Here is an 18,647-nt window from a genome sequence, read left to right as displayed (position 1 = left end):
TTCATGTAACATAAACTGAGCAGTCCAAGTACAACAAGCAGATATCCCACGCCACCCGTATGCCTATGCATAGTATTGCAAATTGGCTTTTTTCTTGGCCTGGACTTCTAAGATTCCCTCCATGTAATCCTCATGTGTTAGCTCCGTGGCTCCTCTGCGAAGAGCAATCATTCCCTAGGACGAGGAAATAAAAAAATAAATAAAAATAAAGGATAATAAATGAGTCAAATGTAACGGGTATAAGGTGCTGTTCCACATAGAGAATACACCGAGTGCCCTGGGATGTTAACATCCAATTAAATAGATCTGTCCCTTCCTTTCTATCAACAGATGTACCCACACAACAAACACGTAAGCTTTTTTTGGTGCTATGGCAACAACATATGAATGGGGTAAAGACAGAATTGTAAGAACAAACTGTAGGTCTGGTATCAATATTTAATGTAAATAAGATAAAGTAAATGAATCGTAGACCACCAAGTCCAGATACTCACAGCTTCCACGCAAACCGCTTTACATTGTGCGCCGTTGAAATCATCGGTACAGCGAGCGAGCTCTTCGTAATTCACATCAGGGCTGCAGAGGGCCGAAATGATGAAATAAAGTAAAAGGTGAGAGAAGTAGTTAAATATTAAAAAGAAAGACGTGTTAACCCCTCAACCTTATCATAAAATAATCAGAAACAAAAAGTCTATCTTGACGAGTATCATATTAGAGGAAAAGAATATTTATGAGATTTGCTTAGTCGGAGGTTACAAGGTTGAGAGACACCGTTGTTCCAGGTATGTCCTTAATTCCTGCGCATACCTGACGTTCATCTTGCGGGAGTGGATCTGCATAATCCGGGCTCTAGCCTCTTCGTTCGGCATTGGAAACTCAATCTTTCTATCCAGACGCCCGGAACGCAGCAGCGCGGGATCCAGGATGTCCACCCGGTTAGTAGCGGCAATCACCTGGTCAACAGATGTCAAAAATAGCTTTTATGCAACTCTGTGCAGTCAACATAGGTAAAGATGATTGCCTCAGGACATGAACCCTTTAACGACATATTACTGATCACATGATTTTGAGGGCTGACACCCATTTTTGTTTTTACCTTGACTTGGGTGTTGGGCTGAAAACCATCCAACTGGTTTAAAAGCTCCAACATCGTCCTCTGCACCTCGCGGTCTCCAGCCTTCTCACTGTCAAACCTGCGGATCACAAGGAAACGTGCAAACAGCGTGTAAACGAGACTAGTCAACGCTAAGTGTTTCAAAGCGACAAGACGGGCCCGAAAATATATTCAGCTGGTAACTCCATAGGGGACGGCCGTGTTAATTAAAAGCAGCAACAAGAAGCAACATTCATTAACACGCTACACAGGCATTATATATGTAAATTCAACACCGGTCCACATTTATGAGCGAACAGCACAGAAACCATCAGACTGGATTTCCTCTGCATCTACCGAACAAGCCTTCCGTACAAACTCAGAATTGTTTCTGAAAAAGTAAATTATCGCCAAAAAGCTTATTTATATCTTATTCTAAGCTAATTTAAGTATTTGTAACGGTTGGAAGTATACATAACATTAACATGTGACGGCACATAGACAAGTACATTCTGCAATACAACCTTTAGAATCCTCTTACCCCAAATTTAAAAGCTAAATTAAACTTTCACAAAGGGGGGGGATAAATGCAGTATGAACAGGGCTCCCTCGGCTTGGTTTTGTCTATTAAGCACCAACTGGAATGTCCTAAGACTGGTTCCGGTATCTATAGGCATACTCTACGTGCTTTATACCATACAGATATATATTCAATGGCTCTTGATTAGTCTATCGCACCAGGTTAGCACCAAGATCTTCTCGGTCCCCGGTGCGTTTGGGGAATAATGAGAACCAGAGGAAGTTAAACGATCTGTAAAACCTACCTTTTTGTGCCAATAGCATCCAACTCATCAATAAAGATTATAGACGGGGCTTTCTCCTTGGCCAGCGCAAAGGCATCTCTGACAAGTTTGGCCCCATCCCCGATGAACATCTGCACGAGCTGCGGACCGGCAAGCTTCAGGAAGGTGGCCTGAACGGAGAGAGACGTCAGAGACAGCGATGCTTTCCGCGCGTTTAATTCCACAGAGATCACATGCGCGGGAACCTACCTTTGTCTGCGCAGCACAAGCTCTTGCCAGTAGAGTCTTGCCAGTCCCTGGGGGTCCATACATAAGAACTCCCTTGGGGGGCTGGATTCCCAAGTTCTCAAACTTCTCCTTGTGGTTCATGGGGAGCACAATGGCTTCTACAAGCTAAAGAGGGCAGAAAGGCAGAGAAAATGTGTTCAGAGGGAACCAGAACCTAAAGGGTGCAAAAAAAAAAAGAGAGAAACCCAAAACTCTGCCGCAAATCTCACCTCCTGAATCTGCTTATCGAGACCCCCAATATCACTGTATTGCTCGGTGGGTCTTTCATCCACTTCCATAGCCTTGACACGGGAATCATATTCTGTAGGAAGGGTCTCCAGAATGAGGTAGGAATCCTTATTCACTCCCTAGGGAAATAGGGGCCAAAAAACAGTTAAATATTCTATATTTATTCAACAATATATACGACGGCACTGTTTCTTGAACATTCCATTGGAACAAAGTGGCAATCAACTCGACTGTACGCACCACAAGATCTCCGGGCTTCAGCTTCTCTGCATCAACCAAACCGATGACGGGCAAGAAGTACGTCTGGAGAAGAGAGCGGTTATTAGTGCTGCTTAAACATGTAGAGTAACAAATAATAAGATATATAATAAAGGCTAGCCCTGATGCATCGGTTATCTGGGTAACTTGGCAAAGGCCCAGCGTGAATGGCTGATCTGTTGATGCTGAAGGTAATACTGGCAAAAGTATTAAAATAATCAATTAAAACCCCCAAAATGCCTTAATATACATGAAAGAAAGAAAAGAAAAAAAAAAAACACAGAAGAGTCTGGAATCGTTAGGAGACTTTAAAATTCCCGGGGCGAAAAAACTATTTTTGAGAAATTCGTTAACTAAACTGTCGAAGGAAGACACATAAAATGAAAGCTGAATCCTGATTGGTTCAATGGTAACCAAATGTTCTTCCCGCTATGGGAGATGAGAGGCAGTTTGCATTCGTTTTTATACTCTATACAAAAATGTGACCTTGTGCAGATATTAGAGGTTACCCCAAAAACACACAAAGCAGAGACCCCCAGCATTCACGGGGTGACGGAAGTCTCCCCCTCATCCATTAAACGCTCCCGGGAGATCCTCACCTGCCTGGTGGACGTTTTGATAACCGCACACTTCCCCTTCCGCTGAGAGTCCAAATCAATGTTGGCTCCGTCTTCCTCTTGATCATTGGGGTCGACATCGAGGAGCTGCGGAGGGGAGACGGCAGAGGAATGAGCCAGAGCTCAGCTTTACGAATCGCATCGGGAACTAAAGACGAGCCCCGGGGCGGCCGGCGGGTACATAAAGTCGCTCTTACCTCTATGACGTTGGACACGAGGTACGGGAGGGTTTTATTCACTTTAATCTTTTCGCTGTTCTCTTTGATCTTATCTTTCATGGCCTGCAGCTCGTGCGTCACCCGCAAAACCTCGCTCTTCATGATCTGAAAACACAGCGAGGGTCATGAAACCGACACAACGCAGGGACAGGAGGCGGCGGCGCGCACGCACAACATATTTACCAAAACATTATATATCATACAGAAACTACAAACAATTCAATAGAACAATATTAAAACAGCTTCGATTAAAAACACGTTTTTCTTGGGAGGGTACTTCACTGAGAGGGTAGTAGATAACGGACACAGCCTCCCAGCAGAAGTGGTAGAGGCTACTACAGTGAGGGGATTTGGACACAAATGGGATAGACATACGGCTCCGGAATCTAAGACGAGGCCAACGACTGATAAGGTCCCTCCAATCGCTTCTAGACTTGAGGACCGGAAAGCATTAGAAACGATCAAGTCCCGATTTTATGAGCCTGTCAACAAAGAGTTAATGTGCATAGGACACGAGGGACGCACTCAGACTCCCATCACGGGGTTCATCGAGCGATGAAGCGTCTCACGGAGGTCTCGATGTCTTACAGCGGGTCTGCTGCAGATGAACGGGACCCCCGGGGTATCCAGGGGCCACTCGTACTCCTCATACACTCACTTCTCCCGGAACCAGCGCAAACACTCACCTTTATCTCACTGTCCAGAAGCCGGGTTCTCTGGATGATCTCCTCTGTGGACATCTTGAGGACTTCTTCCCCAACTCCATCCTGCTGCAGATACACAAGAGGCACGAGCGGCATTAACACGCGTGTGATATTACACACCAACACACAATATCACCCACAGGTGCCGTCACTTTAATCGTTTGGGGTGTTAAGACACGGCTTACAGTGCTACAGATAAACTGACTTCAGGGAGTCTGCCATTGTCCAAGCTGGTGACAGCCCGGGGTGATGCCGGTGTGGATTCCTGTGTTTACTAAATAGAATACCACCTATCATCTACTCCGTGAAGCTGAACCACCGATCTACTACTCTTTCAGCAGATGACATGATGCTTTACGGTAAATTGTAGTGATGGATACACTGATTACATGGCGTTAATGCAAATCACATCCCAGTCACCCGCTCTCCCCATTTACCACCCCCTCTTTCTCTCCGTGTCCCTCTCTCTCTCTCTCTCTCTTACCTCCGTCTCATCCCACACAGACGCCATGTTTACTTCCTATCGCAGGCCGGGTGAGTTCGCACTTCCACCGCCGGAAGGAGAGGGATCTCACCGTACAGGCCGTTTCCGGTACGACCTGAAAAAACCTCCGCCGCTGAATTGGAGTCCAAAGCCGGATGTCTGGCAATCACGTGACACGGCACCATTTCTGCTGAGTGATGTTGCCGGCGCCGCCATGTTGCTAAAGGGCACAGGGCTGTCACGTCAGAACGTCCGAATGATTGAAGCGCTGTGAATGGTAGGGAGAGCCTGTGGTCAGCCTCACGTGATCCTAACGCAGCCGCAGCTTTGTCTTCCTTGCTCTCCATCTTTGGTATGGGCACCTCAAAAAAATATATGGCAGCAATAGGAAGATGATGTATATTATATGAGATATTTTCCATATAGCTCTGCATACATATATATTAACCTGTGTGCCCCGGACTACCTAATGTAAATAAGAGTAAGGGATAGTATATAAAAGATGATAATAATAATGATAAAATGCATTTAATCCAGAGGTTACGTGGGTGTTTAATTCTATATATACATTAAAATAGTCATAACAGATGTATTTTACTAAAAATTATATTCTTACTCGATTAAGTGTATCATTATGTATCACACTATCTGCAGCTGACTCCTTCCTAGTCTATGCTGCTGTGATCATTATTATGGTGGACCTCCCTGCTTGAATGCAGGTGATTAAGTGTGTCTTTTAAATAATGACACATCACGGTTTCCATGAGGGCCGGTCAGTGTGTAGACTCTTCACGACGGGCTGTTAAAGGGTTAATATGTTGCAGGGGGTGTTGGGATGAGTCCTTGGAATCCACATTCTGATTGGCTGAAGACGGCTATATATCTAGTTATTTGAGGATTATCCACACCTCCCAAGTGTCCCTTTTTGCCTCCTCATTCCCTCGTCTCACATCCCGTCCTAGTGTCAGTTTTAGACACAATAGCGACCTGCCATAAACATTATCTTCTACCTCGTCCCTTTCCTAAAAAGCAGGACAGAGAGGTAGACCTTGGCGGGACAGCGGCATACGGTGGTAAAATGAGGACTGTCCTGTGCAAAGCGGGACAGTTGGGAGGCATGCAGTAGTAAAGAAAACACTAGTGTGTGTATAGATGAAAGAGTTCCGGCCCAATGTCACACGTTCCTGTGTTGTGCGGACAGAACCCGTTTCTAACGGCCCTGATTTCACCTGAGATTCTGTGTTCTGTGGATGGGCTGCGGATGCACACAGTGACACATCCAGTAGCTCTGGTGTAAGGGTGTGTTAACGGTGTGTTAGTGGTGTAATGGTGTGTTAGTGGTATAAGGGTGTGTAAGTGGTGTAATAGTGTGTTAGTGGTGTAAGGGTGTGTTAGTGGTGTAAGGGTGTGTTAGTGGTGTAAGGGTGTGTTAATGGTGTGTTAGTGGTGTAAGGGTGTGTTAGTGGTGTTTTAGTGGTGTAATGATGTGTTAGTGGTGTAAGGGTGTGTTAGAGGTGTAATGGTGTGTTAGTGGTGTAATGGTGTGTTAGTGGTGTATTGGTGTGTTAGTGGTGTAATGGTGTGTTAGTGGTGTAATGGTGTGTTAGCGGTGTGTTAATGGTGTAATGATGTGTTAGTGGTGTAAGGGTGTGTTAGTGGTGTAATGGTGTGTTAGTGGTGTATTGGTGTTAGTGGTGTAATGGTGTGTTAGTGGTGTAATGGTGTGTTAGTGGTGTAATGGTGTGTTAGTGGTGTGTTACTGGTGTAAAGGTGTGTTAATGGTGTATAGGGTTAGTGACGCTTAGTGCCTTCATATTAACCGTACTGTGAGCAGCCCCGGGGGTGACGGAGACCCCAATCTGCCCGCTATCATCTGCCAATCACCCGCTCTGCCAACTCCTAGATATTCCTTCCCCAGACACGGAGTCAGACCCTCGGCATCCTGCCGCCATCCACACACACATTCTACATCGCACTCCATACAGACACAGCCGGCAGATCGGCCCCATTCGGCCCCCGTCTAGTCACCTGTTTCTCCTGCTGTAAAGAGTCAATCCTTAATCAGTCGTTGGTCTCGTCTTAGATTCAGGAGCCGTATGTCTATCCCATGCATGTTTAAATACCCTCACTGTATTACCCTCTACCACTTCTGCTAGGAGGCTGTTCCGTTTATCCACCACCCTCTGAGTGAAGTAAAACTTTTTTTTTAACATTTTAATTGCTTTTTGCAAGTCACGGTTGACTATGTACCATGACCGGCCGCACTCCCCACCCGCCTCCATTTACCCTCCTACCTCCTGTATAAAGGCAGGTACCAGGTGTTCGCATCCCTCGATCTGGATACACAACAGTCCCTCAGGATGGGGTTGCAGTCTCTGCTGCTTGCAGCAGCCCTTGTGGCCGTGTATGCAGGTAGCCCCCAGCAGGTAAGGGGCGTTCTGTACAGTCAGGGAGGATTTGGGGGACCAACAGGGCTGCAATCACAAGTTGGGGAGCTCAGAAATATGTAATGTGGATGCAGAAACTATACATCAAGGACTAGTATATACCGGGGGGGGGGTAGGTTTTTGAGTTCTTTACTTCTTGTTATTAATATCAGATTCTTTAAAGTATCAGATAACGGCCAAAGATGCTGTTTTGTCTGGAATCAAAGTATCTGTTTACTCTTTTAATATAATAAAATGAATGTGATTTGTTACAATTGTTGCAAACCTTTAGAATAATCACAGAGAACAACATATATTCATTCGCTATTGCCTCGGTATGGGCTCGGTAATCGCTCGGTATTGGCTTGATCTTCGCTCGATATCGGCTCGGTATTTGCTCAATATTGGCTAGGCCTTTGCTCGGTATTGGCTTGGTATTTGCTCGGTATCGGCTCGGTATCCGCTCGGTATCGGCTCGGTATCCGCTTGGTATCCGCTCGGTATCGGCTCGATATCGGCACGGTATCCGCTCGGTATCGGCTCGGTATCGGCTCGGTATCCGCTCGGTATCGGCACGGTATCGGCTCGGTATCGGCACAGTATCCGCTCGGTATCCGTTCGGTATCGGCTCGGTATCGGCACGGTATCCGCTCGGTATCGGCTCGGTATGCGCTCGGTATGCGCTCGGTATCGGCTCGGTATGCGCTCGGTATCGGCTCGGTATGCGCTCGGTATCGGCTCGGTATGCGCTCGGTATCGGCTCGGTATGCGCTCGGTATCGGCTCGGTATGCGCTCGGTATCGGCTCGGTATGCGCTCGGTATCGGCTCGGTATGCGCTCGGTATCGGCTCGGTATGCGCTCGGTATCGGCTCGGTATGCGCTCGGTATCGGCTCGGTATGCGCTCGGTATCGGCTCGGTATGCGCTCGGTATCGGCACGGTATGCGCTCGGTATCGGCTCGGTATCGGCTCGGTATCCGCTCGGTATCCGCTCGGTATCGGCTCGGTATTGGCTCGGTATCGGCTCAGTATCCGCTCGGTCGTCACTCTGTGATTCCGAAAAAAAGAAATGACGCTAAGAAAAGGAAAATGCATAGAAAATGTACAATGGAAATGTTGGCACTTAGTATTATTGCTGCTGTTATTATTCTCCGAGTGACAGTCAGCTGATGGCTGCATATAAAACTAGGAATAATACAAACATAGACTCTGCCGGCAGATCGGCCCCTTTCGGCCCCTGTTTCTCCTGCTGTAAAGACTGAAACCTTAATGAGTCGTTGGCCGGATGCCGATCTTCATATTAAAGCTTCTGGCTGTATTTGTAAGGGAAGAATAAATGGAGTTTGCTTTGGGTTTCAGATTCCCCGAGGAGCTGTTCCCGGACCAGGTGAGTGCTGCTTATCCAGCGAGCTCTAAAAATATTTCTGTAAAATCACAATTCTAATGTTTTTTATTTTTTATCGCAGATAACACCGATCTCACCAACGATGTGTTCAGTGACATCATAACCTCAAACCAAGGTAACTTCTAGGAGCAGGAGTAACGCAGATTATGAACGGCCACGCGTACGGACCATAGAAGGGTCTTTCTGAGCCCGTTTGTGACCTCTATTCGCGGTCACCAGGAGAAGATCAGGGAATGAACATCTCAAGATGATAATGTGCCACACAGAACAAGAGCAGGGGTGTCCTCAAAGATGCTTGGACTTTCTACTTTAGTGACGTCGTCCTTTTTATTCTTTCGTTCTTCTTCTTCTTTTGTTTTTTTTCACTTTCTATGGCAACGGCCTATCAGTGCTCGGTTTCGTGTCGCATGACAATTAAGAGTTTCCAGCTAAAAATATGAATGAGGCAAAATTTGTACACGATGAAATAATATCTTGGGAAGTTTGGGATATTCTGCAGTACAGTGATGTTTATGATACTGAATTTAGTTATAAAAGTGGTCAATTCAGCAGAGTAGATGGGACAGCACCTGTACTTCAGTACTTACCCCGGACTCAGATCCTCTGTCTATGTTGGTCTCATATGCAGTTGTGTTATTACCCCGTCCTCTCTTTTTTCAATCAGGCACCTCTCGGTTCATGATACAAGGAGACATCGCTGTGAGAAGAAACAGGAATGTCCTAAGCTGCCCAGGAAAAGCATGTCTCTGGCCGAGATCTGGAATTGGTTTGGTCCACGTACCATACATCTTGTCTAACAATTACAGTACGTGGAGCCGTGGTTCCTGACGGCCAAGCCTTTAAACCACTAGCTGTAAATATTACACAATGACCTTGTCTTAATGAGAAACTCAAGGAACCAGACACTTGTTTCATAAAAAGTACCCCATTCGCACGTCTACTGGGTATCAGGTCCTTCTGCAGCCTGTCTCCTAACCCTGTTTAGTGAATCAGTCCAAGAGCTTTATATTTTGTCTGGATTATTTTACAGATACAATGTATATTCATAGCTGTGTGATCCAACTTTATTACCCATGGCTACAAATGATCTGAAACTTTGGGCAAAATCATGGCAGAGAAGATTACAGGGACCACCTTATACCCCAAAGATTACTCCAGAGAGATCCAGAAGCCGCACACCAAGGTTACCTTGTATAATGTGATGGACAATCAAAGAAAATGTTCCATATTTTACTTTTGAAAACTACTAGAGTGAATCGGCCCAAAACATTTGGCCTCTTTGGTCAGATTGCCACCACCTGTAAAACTTACTCGATAATGGGCATCAAATGGGGTATCAGTTCCAGCACGATGTTAAAAATTAACAGCCTGGAGAGCTGGTTATGCCTTGTGTTGGACGCCCAGACTCCATGCCAGAGTTCTGTTGAGTAGGTCATGATGGTCACCCAGCTCATGCCCTGAACCCACGTGGTCATTTTATTAAGTTGGGTGGTTGCTGTGGACTATTCGGATCGGATTTCCATTAGTTGCCCCTCAAGGAAAATGTTTCTTACTTTGTGTTTTAGCGTCTTTGGAAAAAGACATCGTTCACGGTGCCATGGAGGAGCTGATGGATCTCACGTGTATACGGTTTGTGCTTCGCACAAAGGAACCCAGCTACCTGAGGATTCGCCCCGTCGATGGGTAAGCTGGTGCGACTATTGCATGCTACGTGTTATTAGTATGGAAACGGAAGAAAGTGGAAATAATTGTTTAAGAAAAGAGTTCTTGACTAACAACTAACACTTTTATTATGTTTAAACCAAACATCACTATTCTACTATTAAACAAATCAAGAAAGCAAAATAATGCGCTTCATAATGTCTAATTTGTGTAAATGAGGGGGCACTTTAAGAGCTTTTATTACTAATACAAGGTAATAGTTTCTTGGCAGAAGCAATAAAGGTAAAGCTAAGGAATTTACCAAAAATTGGTAAAAAAAACCATGGAGTTTTCTGTGTTAGATGGTGCTTTATGACCTATAATGATATAATGCAGGCTTCTTTTTTAATTTTTTTTTATCTTTTTGTATTTTGGTACAGAACAAGTTAATATTCTCTGGCTACAGACGGCCAGCAGTGGGCTAGAGGTGGTCAACGCTTCCTAGAATGTTAGATAATTCAAGCGATCAGTGTCTAGAATAACAAAGAGTCTTTTTTTGTCTTTGCTTGGTAATATGGGATCAGGGTCAGTACTCATCCCTTTCATCAGGCGTTCTTTATTAAACATTGTTCAGTTTTCATAACTGTAAATTGGAAGCAATCAATGTGAAGCTGATTATTCCATCATTGCAACAAAGAGCCGAATCTGTAATCAAAGAGGGCAAATGCAGGGTACATAATGTTCCCGGCCCATCTTCTCCCTCCCTCTTTATTTTTAATTTTTGATATCTACTTTTGCTATTTAAATCCCAAATTCCCCAAGGCATTTTACTTTACTGAGAGGAGGGGTGTAAGCAGAACAGCTTCCCAGCAGATGTGGTAGAGGCTAATATTTGAAGCTTGTAAGCAGGGCCCTCTTTACCTAATGTATCGGTTTGTCTTAGTCTGTCTATTCTAGTCTTGTCAAATTCTATGTTTCTGTGAATGGTGTACAGCGGCAAGAACGAGTTCCAGCATTTATGTATAAATATGTATTATTTGTCTATAGATCTTTATCTAAGTTACAATAATGAACAATCACAATCCTTTTAAACCAATAATACACACATTCTTGTATTGTTCTTGTCCATATTCAATACATCATTCAAACATCCAGAGTGTGGGTTGGAAAAAGTATGTGAACTCCAAGGCTAATCACTTCAACAAAAGATAATTGGAGGCAGGAGTTATAAAAAAGTTATAAAAAAGTCCAATCACTGAAACAGGATTGGGGTGAGTTTCAGAGATACCTTTACATAAAAAAAGAAGCATCTGCTGATGTGAATCATGCTTCACAAAAAAAGAAATTTAAGAGGACCTACAATCAATAATTATTGATTTGCATAAAACTGGAAAGGGTTACAAAGTGTTTACATTTTCATCAGTCCACATTTAGAATGCTCAAGGAGGTCAAAAAGAACCCTGGAGTCACAGCTAAATGCTTGAAGGAGTCATTGGAGCTGGTTCATATCTCTGTCGGTTAGTCAACCATATGGGAAACATTGAACAGGCATGGAGTCCATGGCAGGGCACCACGGATATAGCCGCTGCTTTACAAGAAACACTGCTGTGCGCCTAAAGTTTGCCAAAAGAGCACTGTGTCTCCACAATGCTACTGGGGAAATGTTTTGTGGGCTGTTTGTGAAGACCACGCAGCACTATGTATGGTGTAAATATGGCACAGCATTCCCACATTAAAACCTCATCCTACGATGGAGGGAGAATCATGGTTTAAGGCGGCTCCGTTTCCTCGGGTCATGGACCGCTTGCCATCATCGGGGGGACAATAAGTTACCAAGTTTATGAAGGCGTCGTACAGGATAATGTCACGGGTGGTTGTCCGCCAGCTGAAGCTCGGTAGAAGTTGTGTGATACAGCAGGACAACGACCCCAAACATCAAAGTAAATCTGCTACAGAATGGTTTAAAAAAATAAAGGAAATCCTCCTTTTGGAGGGACCCCAGACTTTAACCCATTAGAGATGCTGTGGAATGACCTCGAGAGCCGTTCCCACCAGACATCCTAGGAATATGGCTGAGATTAAGCAGCTCTGTAAAGAATAAGTTTTATGGGTCTGATCTGTAACTACTGAGTGTTGTTTGGGGTTTTGCTGCCAAACGCCAGTCCAATGGTTCCCTTACATTTTCCAATGTTTAATGAGTGCGTTTGACAAAGACATGAAAGATTATCATTGTTTGTGTTATAAGCTTAAGTACATTGGGTTTGCCTATACTAGATCAGATCACATTGTATGAACAGAAACAGATAATTCCAAATGGTTCATTAACATTTTCTTGCCACTGTAGTTGGTCCTATACGTCTACATTCTATTAATGGAACACAGAGAGGAAAGAGAGGAATTGTATCGTATTCAGGGTGCCCTCTAGTGATTTTGTTGTGGAACTGCAGATTAAGACAGTGTGGCTCCCAAAGACAGAGTATCCCGAGGGTCACTTAGTTCCCCATTACAGTGTTAAGAAGTGCTGTAGTGGGACTAGATCTTTATTTGGCCTTCAAGGCGCCAGCTGGAAGGTTAATGTAGCAAATTATGGCAATTTAGTAAATCTCAGTAAGACTGAAGGTGTCAGAGCAGCCGGCCGACCAAACCATGGACACCAAGCACTAATCTTCATACTCCGACACGTTGGTTTCCAGTTACTCTCCAGCTGGCAGAACAATCAAACAAAGTCTATACGGTAGCAGCTGGGGTTCCCACTGATTACATTTCAAAAGCGCTTCAGCTACTTGTGCTCGCCTCGATTTTGTTAGGTTCTCCTATCTCATTCTGAGTTCCTTTTTGTCCACCGAAGGTGCTGGTCGTATATCGGGCGGATCGGAGGTACGCAAGATGTCTCCCTTATGAAAACGGGATGTCTGCACCGGGGAATAATACAGCATGAATTGCTGCACTCCCTGGGATTCCAACATGAGCAGTGTCGCAGTGACCGAGACAAGTATATCCGCATTAACTGGAACAACATAAGCCAAGGTACACATCGACCAACAAAGGGAATAAAATGCTCTGGCCGAGTATTTTTAATGTCCCAGTTTGTCAATTGCATTAAAAAAGGCTTCTAAAAGTTGAATATTTTGAACCAAAAGTCCTTAAGTATCAATCTGTGGCGAATATATCAACCTCTAAAGAAGACCACAGACTATAATTTCTTTATTTATTTTGGAAAACAAACACTTCTTGCTTTTCTTTTTCTTCTTTCATTTTTTCTTTTAGACAAAGAGCGCAATTTCTACAAAATGAGCACTCAGAATTTAGGAATCCCCTACGATTACCAGTCGGTTCTTCACTATGGCAAGTATGTCATTTTATCACCGAATCCAGGGACGACGTGTATTTTCATTACGGTCCAAAGTGATCAGCTGTGAACAAAATTTTCTCTCATTTCATTGGGACTAAAGCAAGTGAGAAAAGGTGAAAAACACCTTCATTTTATTCTCAGCTTAACTTGGAAATGAACTTGATGATTCAAATAATATAAAGAATCGGTTATTTCTCACAAGCCAAGCGTGTTTCACGGCTAAGGTTCTACCCTGATACCACGGGCTGTATATATATATATATATATATATATATATATATATATATATATATATATATATAAAAGCACACCTGTTCCTTTGGGTTCCATGATGATTGTTCCGCATTTAGAACTTTGACCCAAAATGAAGGTTCTTCTGTCCCTTTGTCTTCGTTCTCTTTATTTGTCACAGATATGCCTTCGCCAACGACGCAGGGAAACCCACTCTAGAACCCAAAGGAAATCCGAGCGCCCTGATTGGCCAGCGCATTGGACTGAGCTCTCTGGATGTGATGAAGATCAACAAGCTCTACCAATGCAGTTAAGCATTAAGAGATCCAATGACCTGTTGGGTTCTCTGTAGGTTCTGGTATCGGCTCGTAGAATCTCCTCCTTCTGTAAGAAAGAACTCTTTCTTAAACATACGGATTGCTGTATCCACCTTATTGATTTAATCATAAACTGTATGCTTCACCTTAATTGTACGTTAACTGCTTTAAGGTTTTCCAATAATAATAATGTTTACGGGACTCCTAGAGCGTTTAGATCATGTAATAAAGGGTTGTGTGATTTGTTTTCCTTTAAGATGTTTGCCGCTATCTGTTGGCAGAACCTCGCGGTGGTTTTTCGTGGCAGGGCAGTCAGCATCCAAACACCTCCTCCTGTGTGTGGTTGATCCGCGTTCCAGAGGGCAAGGTACCAAGAATTAGGCAGACCGGTAAACACTTACAGTTATATAAATCATTATGAAAACGGGGCAAGTGACACAATCCCAAGAGGATCGCGGCATCTTATCTTCAGGGCCAACTTTACGTTTATGGAAACCTCAAGGATGGATGGTGTCCGCTAGGAACATCCAAGAACTGTCCTCTGTACCCCAAAGCAAACTTTGACGAGCAGCACTTAAGTCAGCATAAACTAATATGAAACCCTTGAAAGACAACATTTTTAGCACTAAAACAATATCACTAAAATGTCTCTTACAACCTCACCGTCAATGAATGCTTAATACTTTCAATGTCCTTTTAATATGCATTTTTCTGGGTCGGAGGCAAAATAAAAGCTGCTTTGCTTTAGGAGAAGCTGCACCTCCAGTGCTGCAGCCTTCAGCTTTTTCGGTCCATTCATTTGCAAGGGGAAGAAGAGATCATTTAAAGGGAACACTCAGCTGCTATATGCATTAAAGTGCATACGATGACTTAATGGTCCCATTAAAGAACACACCACGGCCCAGATGGGCATCTGGGAAACAAACAAGACTCATGTAAGATACATTATCTCCTGAACGATGATTTAGAAAAGTATTTCTGATTCTCCAGGTTTTACTGCACTTTGAAACATTCAGCATTAAGTCTTCTCCAGCCTGTTCCCGAGGCTTTATCGCGGTTACTAGCGGCCCAAGTAAGGAAGCCCCCAAATTGCTCCCGAAAACCTGTGGAAATCTCCAGCCGTTTACACTGATGTCCTCCGGGGTCATGATGAGGGTGGAATTCGCCAGCAGCGGAGCTGAGGTCAACTTTAAAGCCACGTATAGCTTGGGTGTGTATCTGTCATGTTTGGTAAACGCGATAGACTAAGAATGATTGTTCCTCCCATTAGATGGAAGATCGTTGTTTCCGTTAACAAAACTTCAAGTTTATGGAAACACATTTAATGATGGAAAAGGTTATGTAGATCAAGGGTCTTCCATAAGCCTTGGAACGTCCACATGTTATTAGACTATAATGCCCATCAGCTTTAGTGTTTTGAGAGAGGATGGGAGTTATCGTCTACCAAAAGCCAGAGGAGTACTGTTCCTGCTTATGTCCTCATTTAATCTCGTTTCCAGCTGGAACCCCCATTATTATTATATGGGTCCAGAACATTTTAGAACAATATACGACCTGGTAACACCATTAAAGAAGATCAAAATCTTAATGTGGAATTTTGTACGTTAAAAAAACAGATATGTTGGGCTCTGTCAACTATAATGAAAATATTTTCCTTTATTAAACTAAACCAAGCCTCTTGTCCATAATGTAGTTCCCCGTTTTATTTTCTAGTAACATGTGGGGGATCTCTATCAAACACAACCGGCAGCTTTTCCACCCCAGGATTCCCTTCGAAATACCCCAACTCCATGGACTGCGTGTGGGCGCTCTCAGCTCCTCACGGGAACAGGGTAGGTGTCAATATTCTTATATTCCATGTATATAAAACTTATAAAGGGATTAGAGAATCTTTTTTTTCCCCCCATAAGATTTTGAGCACCTAACATAAAGCCACATTATATATATATATATATATATATTTGTTCATTATTGCATTTTATCCCCATACGGAATGTGCCTTTGAAGCATTTAGCAAATTATTCTAATAGTTAGTAATTGCAATTGCGTATACCTGGCATTCACAATGTGTAACTTTACTACATAATAAGTACTTGGAAGATAATATGTGTCGCTATCAGAAAGCGCAACATTATAGAAAAAAATGTTTTAAAATATAATATTAATATCAGTGTTTGTTTCCTTGCAGATAATGATCCATTTTGCTCCCTTTAACTTGGAATCCTCACCCGGCTGCACCTATGACTATTTACTCATCCGAGATGGTCGGAAGCAGAAGAAAAAATGTGGTTTGGTTCCTCAGCTCAATATCTCATCTTCTAGACAGTCTCTTCTCGTCCACTTTCACAGCGATGCCTCGGTGCAGGCAGGCGGCTTCCACGCCACTTATGTATTTGGTAAGTTTTCCCCCGGGGGGGTTATAGGCTCAGTATTTGATATCAGCAGCTGCCGCCCTTGCTGGAAGTTATAGAAAGTACTTTATGTCTGGTCAGAAGGAGAAAGTAGAAGTTTGGGATATGGTTAGGAGAACAGCAGATCTTTTAGAGAAGAAAGACCCCCCAAAACCGCACATAGAAAAGATGTGGGGCTGAGGGGACATAGGGGGTCCCCTTTCAGATACTGGAGCGGCACTGGGGGTCATAAGGCAAGGACACTATTTGATCGAGCAATTAAAGTCATTATGTGAATTGCAATGTTATCTACAGCCATCCAGCATATAAACAGATTATTTATACATATCTCGGGTAGGTATAGATAGATTGTGTTATTAAACCTCCGGCGCAACTACTGAACCCTTTCGGGAATGTCTGCTCGCCGTGTAGACAATTAGCCAACTTGGGCTTCTCTCTCCGGGGAAAAGGGTTTTTGGTCTAAGTCACCGCAAGTTTATTTTCCCGCATGGATTTTATTTTATGCTTGAAAGCCACGACATTATTTCCTTGTGACCTGGCTAGGAAGTGACTCAACTTGGCACTAGCCACAAGAACGTAACCAAAGAATTCATAGAAAAAAAACGATCGCTAAAAAGCATTTACCAGGGGGGGGGGAGAGATTTGATTGCAAGGACTCTCGGTGTATCAAGGGGTACACTAGGCAGAGGTATTAGGCCAGAGTAAAGACATTCAGGACCCTCTGCCTGTTAGGGATACAATCTTACGCCCTTCTGGTATGTAGGAGACCCTTAGCGTTGCTGGCGTTCGGAGCTTTGCAGCTGCTCTCCCGAGTCTAGTTGCACCCATAGCCCTTGTGTGAACAGTGTGTATTAGCATGAGATGACTAACCATTGTGCTATGTTGTATACAGGCTCGGAATTCTAGAGGTCAGCACAGTAATGGAATCTTACTACGGTGTGTTGGAAAGGACAGCTTTCTATGGCCCAGTTTAAATTCCCATAGGTAGAAGAACTAGTGGCACCCCCAAAAACAAACACCGCCATCAAGAATACGGATAAGTCCCCCTAATGAAAAATCAAGGTGTGCATCTTGTGTTAAATCATTCTTTCCTTTTTTTTTTGTGTGGATTGCAGACTCGGCTTCTTAAAGGTCAAACGCCAGCCTTTCGTGACCAGCGCCGTGTCTTGTCGGTGATCGTCTAGGCGCCGCGTATAGCCGGTGGACCTAAGAAACGTAAGACTGCGTATTACAACAGGGTGCTTTATTTACCGCAGGTCGCAGAAGGCAAATGCCGAAAAAATTCTACATTATTCCTACTACTTTCCCGGTTCACGACTTGTCGCAAATCAGATAGTTTCACGCACATAGAAAATAACATTTAGAAATGCAAAAAAAAATAAAAATAAAAAATATATAATAAATTCAAGCAATCATTTCTTAGTCTTTTTTTTATACTTATTTGCCTTACCGGATAGGCCAGTAGTATCCCTGCTTAGTGAGCACAATAATCCGCTTGTAAAAAGCTTTGTGATGGTCCATAGGTCATTAGGCGACCTCGAAATTCTACAGAGGTTAAAAGCAATTTATACAGACTCGCGGTTTATAAATAAAGTACAAACTACAGTCGATATTAAAACAAGACGACATATGATAAATCTATGTATAGGGAGGTAGAAAATATTAGGAACTCTTTCTTAACTGAAGGAAGAGTTCATGCATGAAGCAGCCTCCCAGTAGCGCTGGTGGAAACAGATACAAAAACAGGCATAAATATACCCAGTGTGTGTAGTAAAAAACGGAATAACAGCGTTAAAATAAGAAATCGCCTTATAAGGGTATGAAAAGACATTGCATCGCTTATCTCGTTAAATGTTTTGGAAGTTAGACTGCACCTTGATGTATAAAATAATAATAATATTAATAATTATAATAAAAAAACAGCTCTTCTTCACGCATGCTGTGGAACCTTCTGGCATCTGGGTTTAGCCGGCCAGTCCTCTTGGACAACAGAAAGGTATGGCGGTGAATCCACCCTACTAGCTTTACCACCAAGAGTCTTCGCCTCTGGACCGAGACCGGAGCTTTAACACCAGCCCTGGAGAGACAAGGCCAGCTGCTCCTTCATAACTGGTCCTTGGAGATATGTCACCGCGGGGTACATCGAAAGATCAGCTCAGAAACCGCCTCGT

At 43.6% G+C, this 18,647-nt stretch overlaps 1 protein-coding gene across 3 annotated transcripts; it reads right to left on the bottom strand.

Annotated features, from left to right (window-relative positions):
* On the bottom strand, positions 1-11,976 carry LOC149276274 (26S proteasome regulatory subunit 6A). Of its 3 annotated transcripts, XM_089503790.1 has the most exons (13): positions 11,967-11,976; positions 4,694-4,725; positions 4,192-4,272; positions 3,485-3,610; positions 3,270-3,374; positions 2,653-2,715; positions 2,394-2,531; positions 2,146-2,289; positions 1,918-2,066; positions 1,097-1,193; positions 808-953; positions 495-576; positions 1-174 (listed from the first exon to the last, which is right to left on the bottom strand). In XM_089503790.1, the coding sequence occupies exons 1-13, from the start codon at positions 11,974-11,976 to the stop codon at positions 64-66; spliced, it is 1,284 nt and encodes a 427-aa protein (XP_089359916.1). In that variant the 3' UTR covers positions 1-63. The 3 variants fall into 3 exon arrangements, with proteins under 3 accessions (XP_089359916.1, XP_089359914.1, XP_089359915.1); XM_089503788.1 differs by lacking the exon at positions 11,967-11,976 and having other exon boundaries at positions 4,192-4,275; positions 4,694-4,720; XM_089503789.1 differs by lacking the exon at positions 11,967-11,976 and having other exon boundaries at positions 4,694-4,720.
* Between the last annotated feature and the right edge of the window lie 6,671 nt (positions 11,977-18,647).

This window comes from Sceloporus occidentalis, unplaced genomic scaffold (genome assembly GCF_023333645.1).
Source record: "Sceloporus occidentalis isolate IW3139 unplaced genomic scaffold, rSceOcc1.0.p SCAF_243, whole genome shotgun sequence".
In the NCBI taxonomy this organism is placed as follows: Eukaryota; Metazoa; Chordata; class Lepidosauria; order Squamata; family Phrynosomatidae; genus Sceloporus; species Sceloporus occidentalis.
Note: the sequence above shows the minus strand (reverse complement) of the source record. Positions and strands in the feature narration are given on the sequence as shown.

Excerpts from the sequence above, each read along its gene's own strand:
- LOC149276274 (XM_089503790.1), bottom strand. Across the intron at positions 4,273-4,693 it reads CTGTGTGGGATGAGACGGAG|GATGGAGTTGGGGAAGAAGT; the intron begins GTAAGAGAGAGA and ends TATCTGCAGCAG. Across the intron at positions 954-1,096 it reads AGCCCAACACCCAAGTCAAG|GTGATTGCCGCTACTAACCG; the intron begins GTAAAAACAAAA and ends TCTGTTGACCAG.